Raw genomic sequence first — 17,365 nt, forward strand, 5'->3', positions numbered from 1 at the left:
GAGAAAGAGGACCCTGCTGACCATAAGAAATTACATTCTACAGGAGAGAGAGGACCCCGCTGACCATAAGAAATTACACTCTACAGGAGAGAGAGGACCCTGCTGACCATAAGAATTTACATTCTACAGGAGAGAGAGGACCCCACTGTTCATAAGAGCTTACACTCTACAGGAGAGAGAGGACCCTGCTGACCATAAGAGCTTACACTCTACAAGAGAGAGAGAGGACCCCGCTGACCATAAGAGCTTACACTCTACAGAAGAGAGAGAGGACCCCGCTGACCATAAGAGCTTACACTCTACAGGAGAGAGAGAGGACCCCACTGATCATAAGAGCTTCCACTCTACAGGAGAGAGAGGACCCCGCTGACCATAAGAGCTTACACTCTACAGGAGAGAGAGGACCCTGCTGACCATAAGAGCTTACACCCTACAGGAGAGAGAGAGGACCTCGCTGACCATAAGAAATTATACTCTCCAGGAGAGAGAACTCCACTGACCATAAGAGCTTACACTCTACAGGAGAGAGAGGACCCCGCTGACTATAAGAGCTTACACTCTACAGGAGAGAGAGGACCCCGCTGACCAAAAGAGCTTACACTCTACAGGAGAGAGAGGAACTCGGTGACCATAAAAGCTTACACTCTACAGGACAGAGAGCACCCCGCTGACCATAAGAGCTTACACTCTACAGGAGAGAGAGGACCGCGCTGACCAAGGGAGTTTACACCCTATAGGAGAGGGAGGATCACACTGACCATAAGAAATTATACTCTCCAGGAGAGAGAGGACCCCGCTGACCATAGCAGCTTACACTCTACAGGAGAGAGAGAGAGGACACCGCTGATCATAAGAGCTTACACTCTACAGGAGACAGAGGACCCCGCTGACCATAACAGCTTACACTCTACAGGAGACAGAGGACCCCGCTGACCATAAGAGCTTACACTCTACAGGAGAGAGAGAGGACCCTGCTGACCATAAGAGCTTACACTCTCCAGGAGAAAGAGGACCCTGCTGACCATAAGAAATTACATTCTACAGGAGAGAGAGGACCCCGCTGACCATAAGAAATTACACTCTACAGGAGAGAGAGGACCCTGCTGACCATAAGAATTTACATTCTACAGGAGAGAGAGGACCCCACTGTTCATAAGAGCTTACACTCTACAGGAGAGAGAGGACCCTGCTGACCATAAGAGCTTACACTCTACAAGAGAGAGAGAGGACCCCGCTGACCATAAGAGCTTACACTCTACAGAAGAGAGAGAGGACCCCGCTGACCATAAGAGCTTACACTCTACAGGAGAGAGAGAGGACCCCGCTGACCATAAGAGCTTACACTCTACAGGAGAGAGAGAGGACCCCGCTGACCATAACAGTTTACACTCTACAGGAGACTGAGGACCCCGCTGACCATAAGAGCTTACACTCTACAGGAGAGAGAGAGGACCCTGCTGACCATAAGAGCTTACACTCTACAGGAGACAGAGGACCCCGCTGACCATAAGAGCTTACACTTTACAGGAGACAGAGAGGATCCTGCTGACCATAAGAGCTTACACCCTATAGGAGAGGGAGGATCCCACTGACCATAAGAAATTATACTCTCCAGGAGAGAGAGGACCCCGCTGACCATAGCAGCTTACACTCTACAGGAGAGAGAGAGAGGACACCGCTGATCATATGAGCTTACACTCTACAGGAGACAGAGGACCCCGCTGACCATAACAGCTTACACTCTACAGGAGACAGAGGACCCCGCTGACCATAAGAGCTTACACTCTACAGGAGAGAGAGAGGACCCTGCTGACCATAAGAGCTTACACTCTACAGGAGACAGAGGACCCCGCTGACCATAAGAGCTTATACTCTACAGGAGAGAGAGAGGACCCTGCTGACCATAAGAGCTTACACTCTACAGGAGACAGAGGACCCCGCTGACCATAAGAGCTTACACTCTACAGGAGAGAGAGGACCCCGCTGACCATAACAGCTTACACTCTACAGGAGACAGAGGACCCCGCTGACCATAAGAGCTTACACTCTACAGGAGAGAGTGGACCCTGCTGACCATAAGAGCTTACACTCTACAGGAGACAGAGGACCCCGCTGACCATAAGAGATTACACTTTACAGGAGAGAGAGAGGACCCCGCTGACCATAAGAGCTTACACTCTACAGGAGAGAGAGAGGACCCCGCTGACCATAAGAGCTTACACTCTACAGGAGAGAGAGAGGACCCCGCTGACCATAAGAGCTTACACTCTACAGGAGAGAGAGAGGACCCCGCTGACCATAAGAGCTTACACTCTACAGGAGAGAGAGGACCCCGCTGACCATAAGAGCTTACACTCTACAGGAGAGAGAGGACCCCGCTGACCATAACAGCTTACACTCTACAGGAGACAGAGGACCCCGCTGACCATAAGAGCTTACACTCTACAGGAGAGAGAGAGGACCCTGCTGACCATAAGAGCTTACACTCTACAGGAGACAGAGGACCCCGCTGACCATAAGAGCTTACACTTTACAGGACACAGAGAGGATCCTGCTGACCATAAGAGCTTACACCCTACAGGAGAGGGAGGATCACACTGACCATAAGAAATTATACTCTCCAGGAGAGAGAGGACCCCGCTGACCATAGCAGCTTACACTCTACAGGAGAGAGAGAGAGGACACCGCTGATCATAAGAGCTTACACTCTACAGGAGACAGAGGACCCCGCTGACCATAACAGCTTACACTCTACAGGAGACAGAGGACCCCGCTGACCATAAGAGCTTACACTCTACAGGAGAGAGAGAGGACCCTGCTGACCATAAGAGCTTACACTCTCCAGGAGAGAGAGGACCCTGCTGACCATAAGAAATTACATTCTACAGGAGAGAGAGGACCCCGCTAACCATAAGAAATTACACTCTACAGGAGAGAGAGGACCCTGCTGACAATAAGAATTTACATTCTACAGGAGAGAGAGGACCCCACTGTTCATAAGAGCTTACACTCTACAGGAGAGAGAGGACCCTGCTGACCATAAGAGCTTACACTCTACAAGAGAGAGAGAGGACCCCGCTGACCATAAGAGCTTACACTCTACAGGAGAGAGAGAGGACCCCGCTGACCATAAGAGCTTACACTCTATAGGAGAGAGAGAGGACCCCGCTGACCATAAGAGCTTACACTCTACAGGAGAGAGAGGACCCCGCTGACCATAACAGTTTACACTCTACAGGAGACTGAGGACCCCGCTGACCATAAGAGCTTACACTCTACAGGAGAGAGAGAGGACCCTGCTGACCATAAGAGCTTACACTCTACAGGAGACAGAGGACCCCGCTGACCATAAGAGCTTACACTTTACAGGAGACAGAGAGGATCCTGCTGACCATAAGAGCTTACACCCTATAGGAGAGGGAGGATCCCACTGACCATAAGAAATTATACTCTCCCGGAGAGAGAGGACCCCGCTGACCATAGCAGCTTACACTCTACAGGAGAGAGAGAGAGGACATCGCTGATCATAAGAGCTTACACTCTACAGGAGACAGAGGACCCCGCTGACCATAAGAGCTTACACTCTACAGGAGACAGAGGACCCCGCTGACCATAAGAGCTTACACTCTACAGGAGAGAGAGAGGACCCTGCTGACCATAAGAGCTTACACTCTACAGGAGACAGAGGACCCCGCTCACCATAAGAGCTTATACTCTACAGGAGAGAGAGAGGACCCTGCTGACCATAAGAGCTTACACTCTACAGGAGACAGAGCACCCCGCTGACTATAAGAGCTTACACTTTACAGGAGACAGAGAGGATCCTGCTGACCATAAGAGCTTACACCCTATAGGAGAGGGAGGATCCCACTGACCATAAGAAATTATACTCTCCAGGAGAGAGAGGACCCTGCTGACCATAAGAAATTACATTCTACAGGAGAGAGAGGACCCCGCTGACCATAAGAAATTACACTCTACAGGAGAGAGAGGACCCTGCTGACCATAAGAATTTACATTCTACAGGAGAGAGAGGACCCCACTGATCATAAGAGCTTCCACTCTACAGGAGAGAGAGGACCCCGCTGACCATAAGAGCTTACACTCTACAGGAGAGAGAGGACCCTGCTGACCATAAGAGCTTACACCCTACAGGAGAGAGAGAGGACCTCGCTGACCATAAGAAATTATACTCTCCAGGAGAGAGAACTCCACTGACCATAAGAGCTTACACTCTACAGGAGAGAGAGGACCCCGCTGACTATAAGAGCTTACACTCTACAGGAGAGAGAGGACCCCGCTGACCAAAAGAGCTTACACTCTACAGGAGAGAGAGGAACTCGGTGACCATAAAAGCTTACACTCTACAGGACAGAGAGCACCCCGCTGACCATAAGAGCTTACACTCTACAGGAGAGAGAGGACCCCGCTGACCAAGGGAGTTTACACCCTATAGGAGAGGGAGGATCACACTGACCATAAGAAATTATACTCTCCAGGAGAGAGAGGACCCCGCTGACCATAGCAGCTTACACTCTACAGGAGAGAGAGAGAGGACACCGCTGATCATAAGAGCTTACACTCTACAGGAGACAGAGGACCCCGCTGACCATAACAGCTTACACTCTACAGGAGACAGAGGACCCCGCTGACCATAAGAGCTTACACTCTACAGGAGAGAGAGAGGACCCTGCTGACCATAAGAGCTTACACTCTCCAGGAGAGAGAGGACCCTGCTGACCATAAGAAATTACGTTCTACAGGAGAGAGAGGACCCCGCTGACCATAAGAAATTACACTCTACAGGAGAGAGAGGACCCTGCTGACCATAAGAATTTACATTCTACAGGAGAGAGAGGACCCCACTGTTCATAAGAGCTTACACTCTACAGGAGAGAGAGGACCCTGCTGACCATAAGAGCTTACACTCTACAAGAGAGAGAGAGGACCCCGCTGACCAGAAGAGCTTACACTCTACAGGAGAGAGAGAGGACCCCGCTGACCATAAGAGCTTACACTCTACAGGAGAGAGAGAGGACCCCGCTGACCATAAGAGCTTACACTCTACAGGAGAGAGAGAGGACCCCGCTGACCATAACAGTTTACACTCTACAGGAGACTGAGGACCCCGCTGACCATAAGAGCTTACACTCTACAGGAGAGAGAGAGGACCCTGCTGACCATAAGAGCTTACACTCTACAGGAGACAGAGGACCCCGCTGACCATAAGAGCTTACACTTTACAGGAGACAGAGAGGATCCTGCTGACCATAAGAGCTTACACCCTATAGGAGAGGGAGGATCCCACTGACCATAAGAAATTATACTCTCCAGGAGAGAGAGGACCCCGCTGACCATAGCAGCTTACACTCTACAGGAGAGAGAGAGAGGACACCGCTGATCATAAGAGCTTACACTCTACAGGAGACAGAGGACCCCGCTGACCATAACAGCTTACACTCTACAGGAGACAGAGGACCCCGCTGACCATAAGAGCTTACACTCTACAGGAGAGAGAGAGGACCCTGCTGACCATAAGAGCTTACACTCTACAGGAGACAGAGGACCCCGCTGACCATAAGAGCTTATACTCTACAGGAGAGAGAGAGGACCCTGCTGACCATAAGAGCTTACACTCTACAGGAGACAGAGGACCCCGCTGACCATAAGAGCTTACACTCTACAGGAGAGAGAGGACCCCGCTGACCATAACAGCTTACACTCTACAGGAGACAGAGGACCCCGCTGACCATAAGAGCTTACACTCTACAGGAGAGAGTGGACCCTGCTGACCATAAGAGCTTACACTCTACAGGAGACAGAGGACCCCGCTGACCATAAGAGATTACACTTTACAGGAGAGAGAGAGGACCCCGCTGACCATAAGAGCTTACACTCTACAGGAGAGAGAGAGGACCCCGCTGACCATAAGAGCTTACACTCTACAGGAGAGAGAGAGGACCCCGCTGACCATAAGAGCTTACACTCTACAGGAGAGAGAGAGAGGACCCCACTGACCATAAGAGCTTACACTCTACAGGAGAGAGAGGACCCCGCTGACCATAAGAGCTTACACTCTACAGGGGAGAGAGGACCCCGCTGACCATAACAGCTTACACTCTACAGGAGACAGAGGACCCCGCTGACCATAAGAGCTTACACTCTACAGGAGAGAGAGAGGACCCTGCTGACCATAAGAGCTTACACTCTACAGGAGACAGAGGACCCCGCTGACCATAAGAGCTTACACTTTACAGGAGACAGAGAGGATCCTGCTGACCATAAGAGCTTACACCCTACAGGAGAGGGAGGATCACACTGACCATAAGAAATTATACTCTCCAGGAGAGAGAGGACCCCGCTGACCATAGCAGCTTACACTCTACAGGAGAGAGAGAGAGGACACCGCTGATCATAAGAGCTTACACTCTACAGGAGACAGAGGACCCCGCTGACCATAACAGCTTACACTCTACAGGAGACAGAGGACCCCGCTGACCATAAGAGCTTACACTCTACAGGAGAGAGAGAGGACCCTGCTGACCATAAGAGCTTACACTCTCTAGGAGAGAGAGGACCCTGCTGACCATAAGAAATTACATTCTACAGGAGAGAGAGGACCCCGCTGACCATAAGAAATTACACTCTACAGGAGAGAGAGGACCCTGCTGACCATAAGAATTTACATTCTACAGGAGAGAGAGGACCCCACTGTTCATAAGAGCTTACACTCTACAGGAGAGAGAGGACCCTGCTGACCATAAGAGCTTACACTCTACAGGAGAGAGAGAGGACCCCGCTGACCATAAGAGCTTACACTTTACAGGAGACAGAGAGGATCCTGCTGACCATAAGAGCTTACACCCTATAGGAGAGGGAGGATCCCACTGACCATAAGAAATTATACTCTCCAGGAGAGAGAGGACCCCGCTGACCATAGCAGCTTACACTCTACAGGAGAGAGAGAGAGGACACCGCTGATCATAAGAGCTTACACTCTACAGGAGACAGAGGACCCCGCTGACCATAACAGCTTACACTCTACAGGAGACAGAGGACCCCGCTGACCATAAGAGCTTACACTCTACAGGAGAGAGAGAGGACCCTGCTGACCATAAGAGCTTACACTCTACAGGAGACAGAGGACCCCGCTGACCATAAGAGCTTATACTCTACAGGAGAGAGAGAGGACCCTGCTGACCATAAGAGCTTACACTCTACAGGAGACAGAGGACCCCGCTGACCATAAGAGCTTACACTCTACAGGAGAGAGAGGACCCCGCTGACCATAACAGCTTACACTCTACAGGAGACAGAGGACCCCGCTGACCATAAGAGCTTACACTCTACAGGAGAGAGTGGACCCTGCTGACCATAAGAGCTTACACTCTACAGGAGACAGAGGACCCCGCTGACCATAAGAGATTACACTTTACAGGAGAGAGAGAGGACCCCGCTGACCATAAGAGCTTACACTCTACAGGAGAGAGAGAGGACCCCGCTGACCATAAGAGCTTACACTCTACAGGAGAGAGAGAGGACCCCGCTGACCATAAGAGCTTACACTCTACAGGAGAGAGAGAGAGGACCCCACTGACCATAAGAGCTTACACTCTACAGGAGAGAGAGGACCCCGCTGACCATAAGAGCTTACACTCTACAGGGGAGAGAGGACCCCGCTGACCATAACAGCTTACACTCTACAGGAGACAGAGGACCCCGCTGACCATAAGAGCTTACACTCTACAGGAGAGAGAGAGGACCCTGCTGACCATAAGAGCTTACACTCTACAGGAGACAGAGGACCCCGCTGACCATAAGAGCTTACACTTTACAGGAGACAGAGAGGATCCTGCTGACCATAAGAGCTTACACCCTACAGGAGAGGGAGGATCACACTGACCATAAGAAATTATACTCTCCAGGAGAGAGAGGACCCCGCTGACCATAGCAGCTTACACTCTACAGGAGAGAGAGAGAGGACACCGCTGATCATAAGAGCTTACACTCTACAGGAGACAGAGGACCCCGCTGACCATAACAGCTTACACTCTACAGGAGACAGAGGACCCCGCTGACCATAAGAGCTTACACTCTACAGGAGAGAGAGAGGACCCTGCTGACCATAAGAGCTTACACTCTCTAGGAGAGAGAGGACCCTGCTGACCATAAGAAATTACATTCTACAGGAGAGAGAGGACCCCGCTGACCATAAGAAATTACACTCTACAGGAGAGAGAGGACCCTGCTGACCATAAGAATTTACATTCTACAGGAGAGAGAGGACCCCACTGTTCATAAGAGCTTACACTCTACAGGAGAGAGAGGACCCTGCTGACCATAAGAGCTTACACTCTACAGGAGAGAGAGAGGACCCCGCTGACCATAAGAGCTTACACTCTACAGGAGAGAGAGAGGACCCCGCTGACCATAAGAGCTTACACTCTACAGGAGAGAGAGAGGACCCCGCTGACCATAAGAGCTTACACTCTACAGGAGAGAGAGGACCGCGCTGACCATAACAGTTTACACTCTACAGGAGACTGAGGACCCCGCTGACCATAAGAGCTTACACTCTACAGGAGAGAGAGAGGACCCTGCTGACCATAAGAGCTTACACTCTACAGGAGACAGAGGACCCCGCTGACCATAAGAGCTTACACTTTACAGGAGACAGAGAGGATCCTGCTGACCATAAGAGCTTACACCCTATAGGAGAGGGAGGATCCCACTGACCATAAGAAATTATACTCTCCAGGAGAGAGAGGACCCCGCTGACCATAGCAGCTTACACTCTACAGGAGAGAGAGAGAGGACATCGCTGATCATAAGAGCTTACACTCTACAGGAGACAGAGGACCCCGCTGACCATAACAGCTTACACTCTACAGGAGACAGAGGACCCCGCTGACCATAAGAGCTTACACTCTACAGGAGAGAGAGAGGACCCTGCTGACCATAAGAGCTTACACTCTACAGGAGACAGAGGACCCCGCTGACCATAAGAGCTTATACTCTACAGGAGAGAGAGAGGACCCTGCTGACCATAAGAGCTTACACTCTACAGGAGACAGAGCACCCCGCTGACTATAAGAGCTTACACTTTACAGGAGACAGAGAGGATCCTGCTGACCATAAGAGCTTACACCCTATAGGAGAGGGAGGATCCCACTGACCATAAGAAATTATACTCTCCAGGAGAGAGAGGACCCTGCTGACCATAAGAAATTACATTCTACAGGAGAGAGAGGACCCCGCTGACCATAAGAAATTACACTCTACAGGAGAGAGAGGACCCTGCTGACCATAAGAATTTACATTCTACAGGAGAGAGAGGACCCCACTGATCATAAGAGCTTCCACTCTACAGGAGAGAGAGGACCCCGCTGACCATAAGAGCTTACACTCTACAGGAGAGAGAGGACCCTGCTGACCATAAGAGCTTACACCCTACAGGAGAGAGAGAGGACCTCGCTGACCATAAGAAATTATACTCTCCAGGAGAGAGAACTCCACTGACCATAAGAGCTTACACTCTACAGGAGAGAGAGGACCCCGCTGACTATAAGAGCTTACACTCTACAGGAGAGAGAGGACCCCGCTGACCAAAAGAGCTTACACTCTACAGGAGAGAGAGGAACTCGCTGACCATAAAATCTTACACTCTACAGGACAGAGAGCACCCCGCTGACCATAAGAGCTTACACTCTACAGGAGAGAGAGGACCCCGCTGACTAAGGGAGTTTACACTCTACAGGAGAGGACCCCGCTGACCATAAAAGCTTACACTCTACAGGACAGAGAGAACCCTACTGAACATAAGAGCTTACACTCTACAGGAGAGAGAGGACCCCGCTGACCATAAAAGCTGACTCTCTACAGGAGAGAGGACCCCACTGACCATAAAAGCTGACTCTCTACAGGAGAGAGGACCCCACTTACCATAAAAGCTGACTCTCTACAGGAGAGAGGACCCCGCTGACCATAAGAGCTTACACTCTACAGGAGAGAGAGGACCCTGCTGACCATAAAAGCTTACACTCTACAGGAGAGAGAGAGGACCCTGCTGACCATAAAAGCTTACACTCTACAGGAGAGAGAGAGGACCCTGCTGACCATAACAGCTTACAGTCTACAGGACAGAGAGGACCCCACTGAACATAAGAGCTTACACTCTACAGGAGAGAGAGGACCCCACTGAACATAAGAGTTTACACTCTACAGGAGAGAGAGGACCCCGCTGACCATAAGAGCTTACACTCTACAGGAGACAGAGGACACCGCTGACCATAAGAGCTTACACTCTAGGAGATACCCAATGACTCTGGAAATGGAAAACAACTTTGCGATACAACCTGTCCTTCACTGGGACCTGCCGATCCATGATGTCCCAGGTACTGACCACCACTGTGTGTCCTCTCATCTCTGTTGTTTTCTCCAACTGGATAATAATCTGTCCTGATTAGGAGATGGACACACGGGTGCACGGCTCATTCCCGTGCTGTTAGAGCTTCTAATGAGCCGAGCACCTGTGCATCCATCACGCGACCAGCACAGGTTATTATGCACTGGAAGTAAACAATGTAGGTCCTTAATGAATGAGAGGTCATGATGACTACCTGAGGAACTGATACAGAAAATATATCGGAGGATTGTAAAATGTTTTGTTACACAATGGATATTTATGTACTGGAACTATAATACTATAAAGGATTATTCTCATCTTTCCTCATGAGCACACAGCTCCTCTGCCTCCAGGTGCCCTGCTTGCCAGAAGCGGTGAGCTCCTGATGACTGACAGTTTGGACAGTTTGTACTGGCGGCATGGCTGAGCCGCTGGTCCGATCTGTGTTCTATGCAATGGTACAAGAAGAGACAGCTCTGCCTCTCCAACATCAGCAGAGCTCAGGGGCCAGGGATCCTGCCAGCTTCAGAGCAACACGTTCAAGCTTTAAGGTTTAGAGCTTTCGAGCACATACTCCTTGACTAAGAGACAGAACTTAGATTGCAGAGGTAGCAGGAAAGCTATAGGATTAAAACGTCCTCCGTTCTTGAGGATTTTTAAATAGGGGTAAGTTACAAAGTTGATTGTTTTTCCAAAGTCCGGAGCAGACAACCATACATTTGATCCCAGTGCGATCCAACAAAACATCTGATCACACTTGGACCAATGTTAGTCTATGCGGCTGTGAACCTATCTGGGGAAAAATTTGCTGCATGCCCAAGTTGGAGCTGATATTCGGGTCGCACTGGGCCGTAAAAGTCTGTGAGTGTGTGGAAAATATCTGACTGCACTCCAATGACATCTGAGTGCAGACCAATTTTCTCGGATTGAGACAATGGAGAAGATGGAGACATTTTTTTCTCCATCTTCTCCTTAGTTGAAAGAATCGGATCACACTATGAGGACATTCGGATCAGAGTGTGATTTGCATCATCGGCCCGATTCTCTCAGATAAATTAATACACGCACCTGCCCAAACACTGCGCAATTTTACCTATTTAAGAAGTTGAGGCAACCTCTTTAATTCTGATTTTACATTCTAGTGGGCCTACCCTAATGAATAATCTCGTCCTGTGATTGTACTATCCATAGGACGTAAGGTATCCGAATAGAAGCAGTAAATAATAACACATTCAGCTCTGCTACATCTGCAGATTATAGACTAGGCCGTCATATCTATACACTATATACTTATTATATAGATGCCACTGAGCATATAGATTTTTTTTCTTCCTACCATGACACGGCTGAGTAATGGGAAGCAGTAACAGAGCCGGGCTTTATTAAAAGTCGCTCTTATTACTGGTGGGTGGATTGAACACATGTTCATTATCTGGAGGGGGTAATTATAAGATGAGTGTGACACGGAATAGTGTAAAACTGCATTACATTAAAGGAAAGATGGTTTCCATTGGAAACAAAATTACAGAATAAAGAAAACATTGCCATTGTTTGAAAATGATTCTCTGAGTAGAAGAAACGTGTCCCGGCATGTAGGGGACGAGTGGTCGCATCATTGGGGAGCTAATGTAATAAAGGGGGTCGTATTCTGTTCATGACCCTTATTTATTAGCCAGGGAGGCTACAAACAACGTCTCCCACTCTGGAGGACCCACCATTATACACAGCCCAAGAAGAGTGTAATGCCCCATCTTCCCTGCGGGGGCGCTGCAGGAGGATTGCGTAATTATAGCGGACTGCTGGGGAGCAAAAATTTGAAGAAAAAAAATAATTCCCTTATGTCCTCATATTCCAAGACCCGTGACATGACAATTTTTTGTCGATGGGGCTCTGTGAGGTCTTGTTTATTGCACCCCGAAGTGATGGTTTTATTGATACCATTTTGGGCTAGATGTTTTGATCGCCATTTTATTATGGTGTTTTGGCGGCCATAAGAAAAAAACAATTCTATCGTTTTTTTCCTTCATGATGTTTACAGATGAATTCATTTTCTATTTTGACTGCTCAGACTTTTACGGATGTAACGATGCCAAGTGAGGGTATTTTTTTATTTTTTGCATTAATTCTTTATTTTTAATGGGTGATTTGAGCATAGCCCAACGCACAAATCACGGTCTCCAGAGGCCAACCAGAAGCTGGCAGTCACGTGAGGACCACTGTGACCCTGTGCCATCATGGCAACCCTTCGGGGTATTGCGATCATGCCACAGGGGCGCAGATGGGCTAATAGAACAGCGCCCCCCACTGTCAATGTCACTGTCAGCGACTGATAATGGCATTTAGCAGGCTAACAGCCGCTGGTGGAGCTCCAGTGATAACGGCAGATGATGCCTGAATATCACAGCCATCATCTGCCGGGAAAGATGAGAGCATCAAAGCCAGGGAGCCACAATAGGAAGTAGGTGCAAGGGGTTAAATGGCCTTGTGGCTTCCGATAGGCGGCACTAGTGTTCCTCTCTGAAGAGGCAATGTGCACATAGTATGGGAAGAATTTAACACTGACCCACGGGGATCTACTAGAAAGGGCCGGGCTGCACCAACTAGGGCTGTCTGAGATTACAAAACAGAAGGTCCACTTTTTTTTCTGAAAAATAGCACCACTTTTGTGCACAGGCTGTGCCAGGTACTGCAGATTCACTTTTAAAAATTGTCTGAGCTGGCCTGGACTTGCCAAAATTCATAAAATATTTGTGCTATTACAATTTACACAAAAATGTTGCAGCATTTCAAACAGACATCAGAGAAAAACGGATTCATTTAATTGGGGACTGTGTTTTAAGTGGAGATGCTCATGGTTGATCTCCATGGGAAATGCAAGTACAATGCTCCGCTATTCCCAGGAGTCCCATAGATAAAGAATGGAGCTGAGGTTGAGCTTGCACATCTCTGATCCATTTAAAGGGAATCTGCTTCTAGGTTTTTGCTACCCCGTCTGAGAACAGTGTTATGTAGCAGTAGAGACCCTGATTCCAGCCATGTGTCACTTACTGAGCTGCTTGCTGCAGTTTTAATAAAATCTCTGTTTTATCTACTGCAGATCCACCAGTCCTCTGAATACTGAGCTCGGTATAACCCCTCCCACACCACTAATTGGCATATCTCTGTGTACGCTGTGCATAGGCAGAAAAAGTTGCCAATCAGTGGTGGGGGCAGGCTTTTAGAGAGCTCATGAATATGAAGGACAACCTGGCAACATGCTAAGTGCTCTCCTGCTGAGAAAACAGGGATTTTATAAAAACTATAGCAAGCAGCCCAGTAAGTGACACATCACTGGAATCAGGCTCTCTGTCTCTACATTATACTGCTCTCAGATTAGTTCCAAAAACTGCTCATAGGTTGCAGTATTATAATACTATGATATTACATTTACTATATATATATATATATATATATATATATATATATATATATATATATATATATATAGCAACCTTCATGGTGAAATTCTGTGTCTATAGCCTAAATATTACCTATACAAGCGATTAATAAGTCCTCCATAACCCACATAAACACAATAAATAAAAAAAATGAGTGCACTTTTTTCGCCAATTCCTGAGATTCTATCAATTACTCACACACACACGTCCAGTGATCGCGCAGGTTCCAAGATAAATAAAACAGTATTTTCAGAATCCCCAATATCGCTGCTATAACAAAACCACTTTATCAAATATTTTAACTGAGAACTAATTAAATGGGTTTGCCCACTATGATTTGGCCCAAAGGGTCGCCAAAAATAAGTCATTGAGTCACCCACCTGCAAAGTAACCTGGAAGCAAGCGTTCAGTTTCCCTGCAGCACCCCCACAGGAGAAAAGTGGCATTACAATGTTCCGATCTAAATCAAACACTAATCTGTTTAGCCCGGGGACATGCTTGGTCCTCCAAAAAGAAAGACACTCGTTATAAATGTTCGGTACTCCAGATAATTAAAGAAGGTTACAACCCCTTTAATATACAGTATATATATAACTATGTGCTGACCTCCACCTGACATCAATCTATTGGTTTCCCAATTTCTATCCTGACGGTCCAATTCAGACCAATGGAGACTGGTCCCATAATTTGAGGTTAAATTAGGGTTAACCATATGAGTCTCCGTTGAGAAACTACAACTTCTGCAATGCTGGGAGTTGTAGTTCGCCACAGCTGGGTAAAGCTTTGAATGTTTGATTTGACACTACACAACGAGTAATTCTAGTGTTTACGATCCGAGTTAATTATAATTGCATTTATGGGTTAATTAAGTACCTATGAAGGCAGGAATTTTGAGGTCTCTCTCTGCCCGCCCGATGTTTTTGTAGGTCACTGTGCCATTAATTGCCATTAATTAGTAGGTAGAGTTGGGCGAGGGTGACGTTAAACACAGGCTGCGGATGACACCGTGGAGCGGGCTCTATAATGAGCCGGGCTCTTTCCCTTCATTATCCTTCCTTTATCTCTCATTTTTTTCCTCAGTGAAGACAAAAGGGGGGATGTGAGTGGCGGCCCCTTCTCCTTCTCTATCATGCCATCCCTTGTTTGCGTCCTACACACCCACAGATTGCCTGCTCCTGAAGATCCACAGCCATATGCTTCGCAGAAATAGCCCCCCGGTAGTAGTGGACCGCGGCATCCCCCCTGCCATACACTCCTTATATAATGTATATACCATAGCAACACAGCGGAGACTATTTCCGGCACTGCATCTTATATATTGGCTAGGGTTACTATGGCGATGAAGGTTCCATACAGCAGCCCTGATCCTATAAGTGCACGTATGGCCGCACTTCTACGTGTAGCGGGTACATGGCGGCGCAATACCCTGGCGCTGCATATAGACATGTAGTATGGAGCCGGTGTAACCCTCCTGGGCACATACTTGGAAAATGCCAGCACGGGTTACATCTTTTGCCCACAGTGTGGGACTGGCACTAATGATCAGCATATGTCTAATGACAGGCTGGCCAAGTGTCACTCATCTGCGCTAAGTGCCTGCCATTCATTGGAGGAGCAGTCTGTGTGAAGGAATCTCCTTCATTAATCCTCTCCTGCCACCGGCAGTGCCAGGTGCCGGCGATCACCTCCGCACCCCCCCCCCCCACCCCAGTCCCTCTGATTTACCGTGGGAGAAGTCAGTTTCCTGATGCTCTCTCCCAAGGAGTCCAGGTTCACCCGTCTCCTCCTGGTGGCTCTCCGGGGGCCAGGGACCGGTTGCGGGTGCTGATCCTGAGACCCGGTGGGGCTTTTGCTCCCATTCCAGCACATCCGAGCTAAGGGGCATTCTGGTTCTTCCTCCGGGCTGGTCTCGGTGTAGTCAGATCCCAGTGAGCTGAAGGATTCCGATGAGATCTTCCTCCTGGACATGCTGAGGCTTGGGAAAACACCATGAGACGCTGCGCTATGTCAGGCTAGGAGGAGCGGAGGGCATGCTGTGGTCCTGTGCCAGCGTCCAGCCTGTGGGTTATATACCGATGTAGTCCGTGTACGTCTCTGCCTCTCGCCCCCCTCTGAGCATCCCTTTTGTCCCCTCTCCTTTCGTGCAGTCTGTGGCTCTCGCCGCTTCTCTTTCCCTCTGTGTTTTGAACGATGATGCTCTTCCCTCGCTCTTAATTTTTTTTCTCTCTTCCTTCCCAGGCTGCTGCATTTCTCCAGCGCTCCAGTCATCGTCACGTGCTCCTACCCCTGTCACCAGCATGACACACTTTACCAGGACGACTCGGGAAGCCCCTCTAGGTCTGCGGCTTTCCGGATGCCGAAGAAACGAGAATCAAATCACTTCTCTATGGAGATGAACTTATCATTTATTCGCATCTCATACACCGACGGCGCATCGTAATAATAACAATCATTTTGTTTCTATAGCGCCAACATATTCCGCAGCAACGTACAATTGAGCGGGGACATGTACAGACAATGAGACATTGCAGAGCGACACATAGTTCAACAGTTACAGGAGGAGTGAGGGCCCTGCTGCTCGCAGGCTATAATCTATAAGGAAATGGGGGGGACACGATAGGTAGAACGTGCTGTCGTGTACGGTCCAGCCACCATCATAATAAATAGGGGTTATGATCTAAAGCTGCACAATCCGGTCATCGGCCAGCACCTAAGTACAGTTAGAGGATGTGGAGACTGATGATAAGGAGGGAGTAGATTCTGAGGAAAATTTAGAAAGAGGGAACAGGGGAAAGTTAGGTTAGTGAATTAAGGTTATAGGCCCATCTAAAGAGATGTGTTGTCAAGGCACGCTTAAAAACATGGAGGCTAAATATTGGATTGTCGTGGGTAGTGCATTCCAGAACACTGGTACAGCATGGGAGAAGCCTGGAAGTTGAAAGTGGGATGTTCGGATTATTGAGGATGTTAGTCTTAGTTCATTATTGGGACAGAGGGCAATGGTAGGGTGATAGACAGAGATGAGGGAGGCGATGTAGGGTGACAGAGATGATGGAGGAGATGTAGGGTGATAGATGAGTGAGGAGATGTAGGGTGACAGAGATGAGGGAGGAGATGTAGGGTGACGGATGAGGGAGGAGATGTAGGGTGACAGAGATGAGGGTGGAGATGTAGGGTGACAGATGAGGGAGGAGATGTAGGGTGACAGAGATGAGGGAGGAGATGTAGGGTGACAGAGATGAGGGAGGAGATGTAGGGTAACAGAGATGAGGGAGGAGATGTAGGGTGACAGAGATGAGGGAGCAGATGTAGGGTGACAGAGATGAGGGAGGAGATGTAGGGTGACAGAGATGAGGGAGGAGATGTAGGGTGACAGATGAGGGAGGAGATGTAGGGTGACAGATGAGTGAGGAGATGTAGGGTGACAGAGATGAGGGAGGAGATGTAGGGTGACAGATGAGGGAGGAGATGTAGGGTGACAGATGAGGGAGGAAATGTAGGGTGACAGAGATGAAGGAGGAGA

General features: G+C 48.8%; 1 protein-coding gene across 1 annotated transcript in view; it reads right to left on the reverse strand.

The window, feature by feature from the left end:
- The window catches only part of GUCY1A2 (guanylate cyclase 1 soluble subunit alpha 2), a 370,353-nt gene extending 354,239 nt beyond the window's left edge, over window positions 1-16,114 (reverse strand). The window contains exon 1 of the mRNA XM_069759124.1: window positions 15,568-16,114. Coding sequence (XP_069615225.1) covers window positions 15,568-15,810 — 243 coding nt within the window. The 5' untranslated portion in view covers window positions 15,811-16,114. The remainder of the gene's footprint in view (window positions 1-15,567) is intronic.
- Window positions 16,115-17,365: the final 1,251 nt, after the last annotated feature.

The sequence above is a fragment of the Ranitomeya imitator genome, chromosome 3 (assembly GCF_032444005.1).
Source record: "Ranitomeya imitator isolate aRanImi1 chromosome 3, aRanImi1.pri, whole genome shotgun sequence".
NCBI classification, from domain to species: Eukaryota; Metazoa; Chordata; class Amphibia; order Anura; family Dendrobatidae; genus Ranitomeya; species Ranitomeya imitator.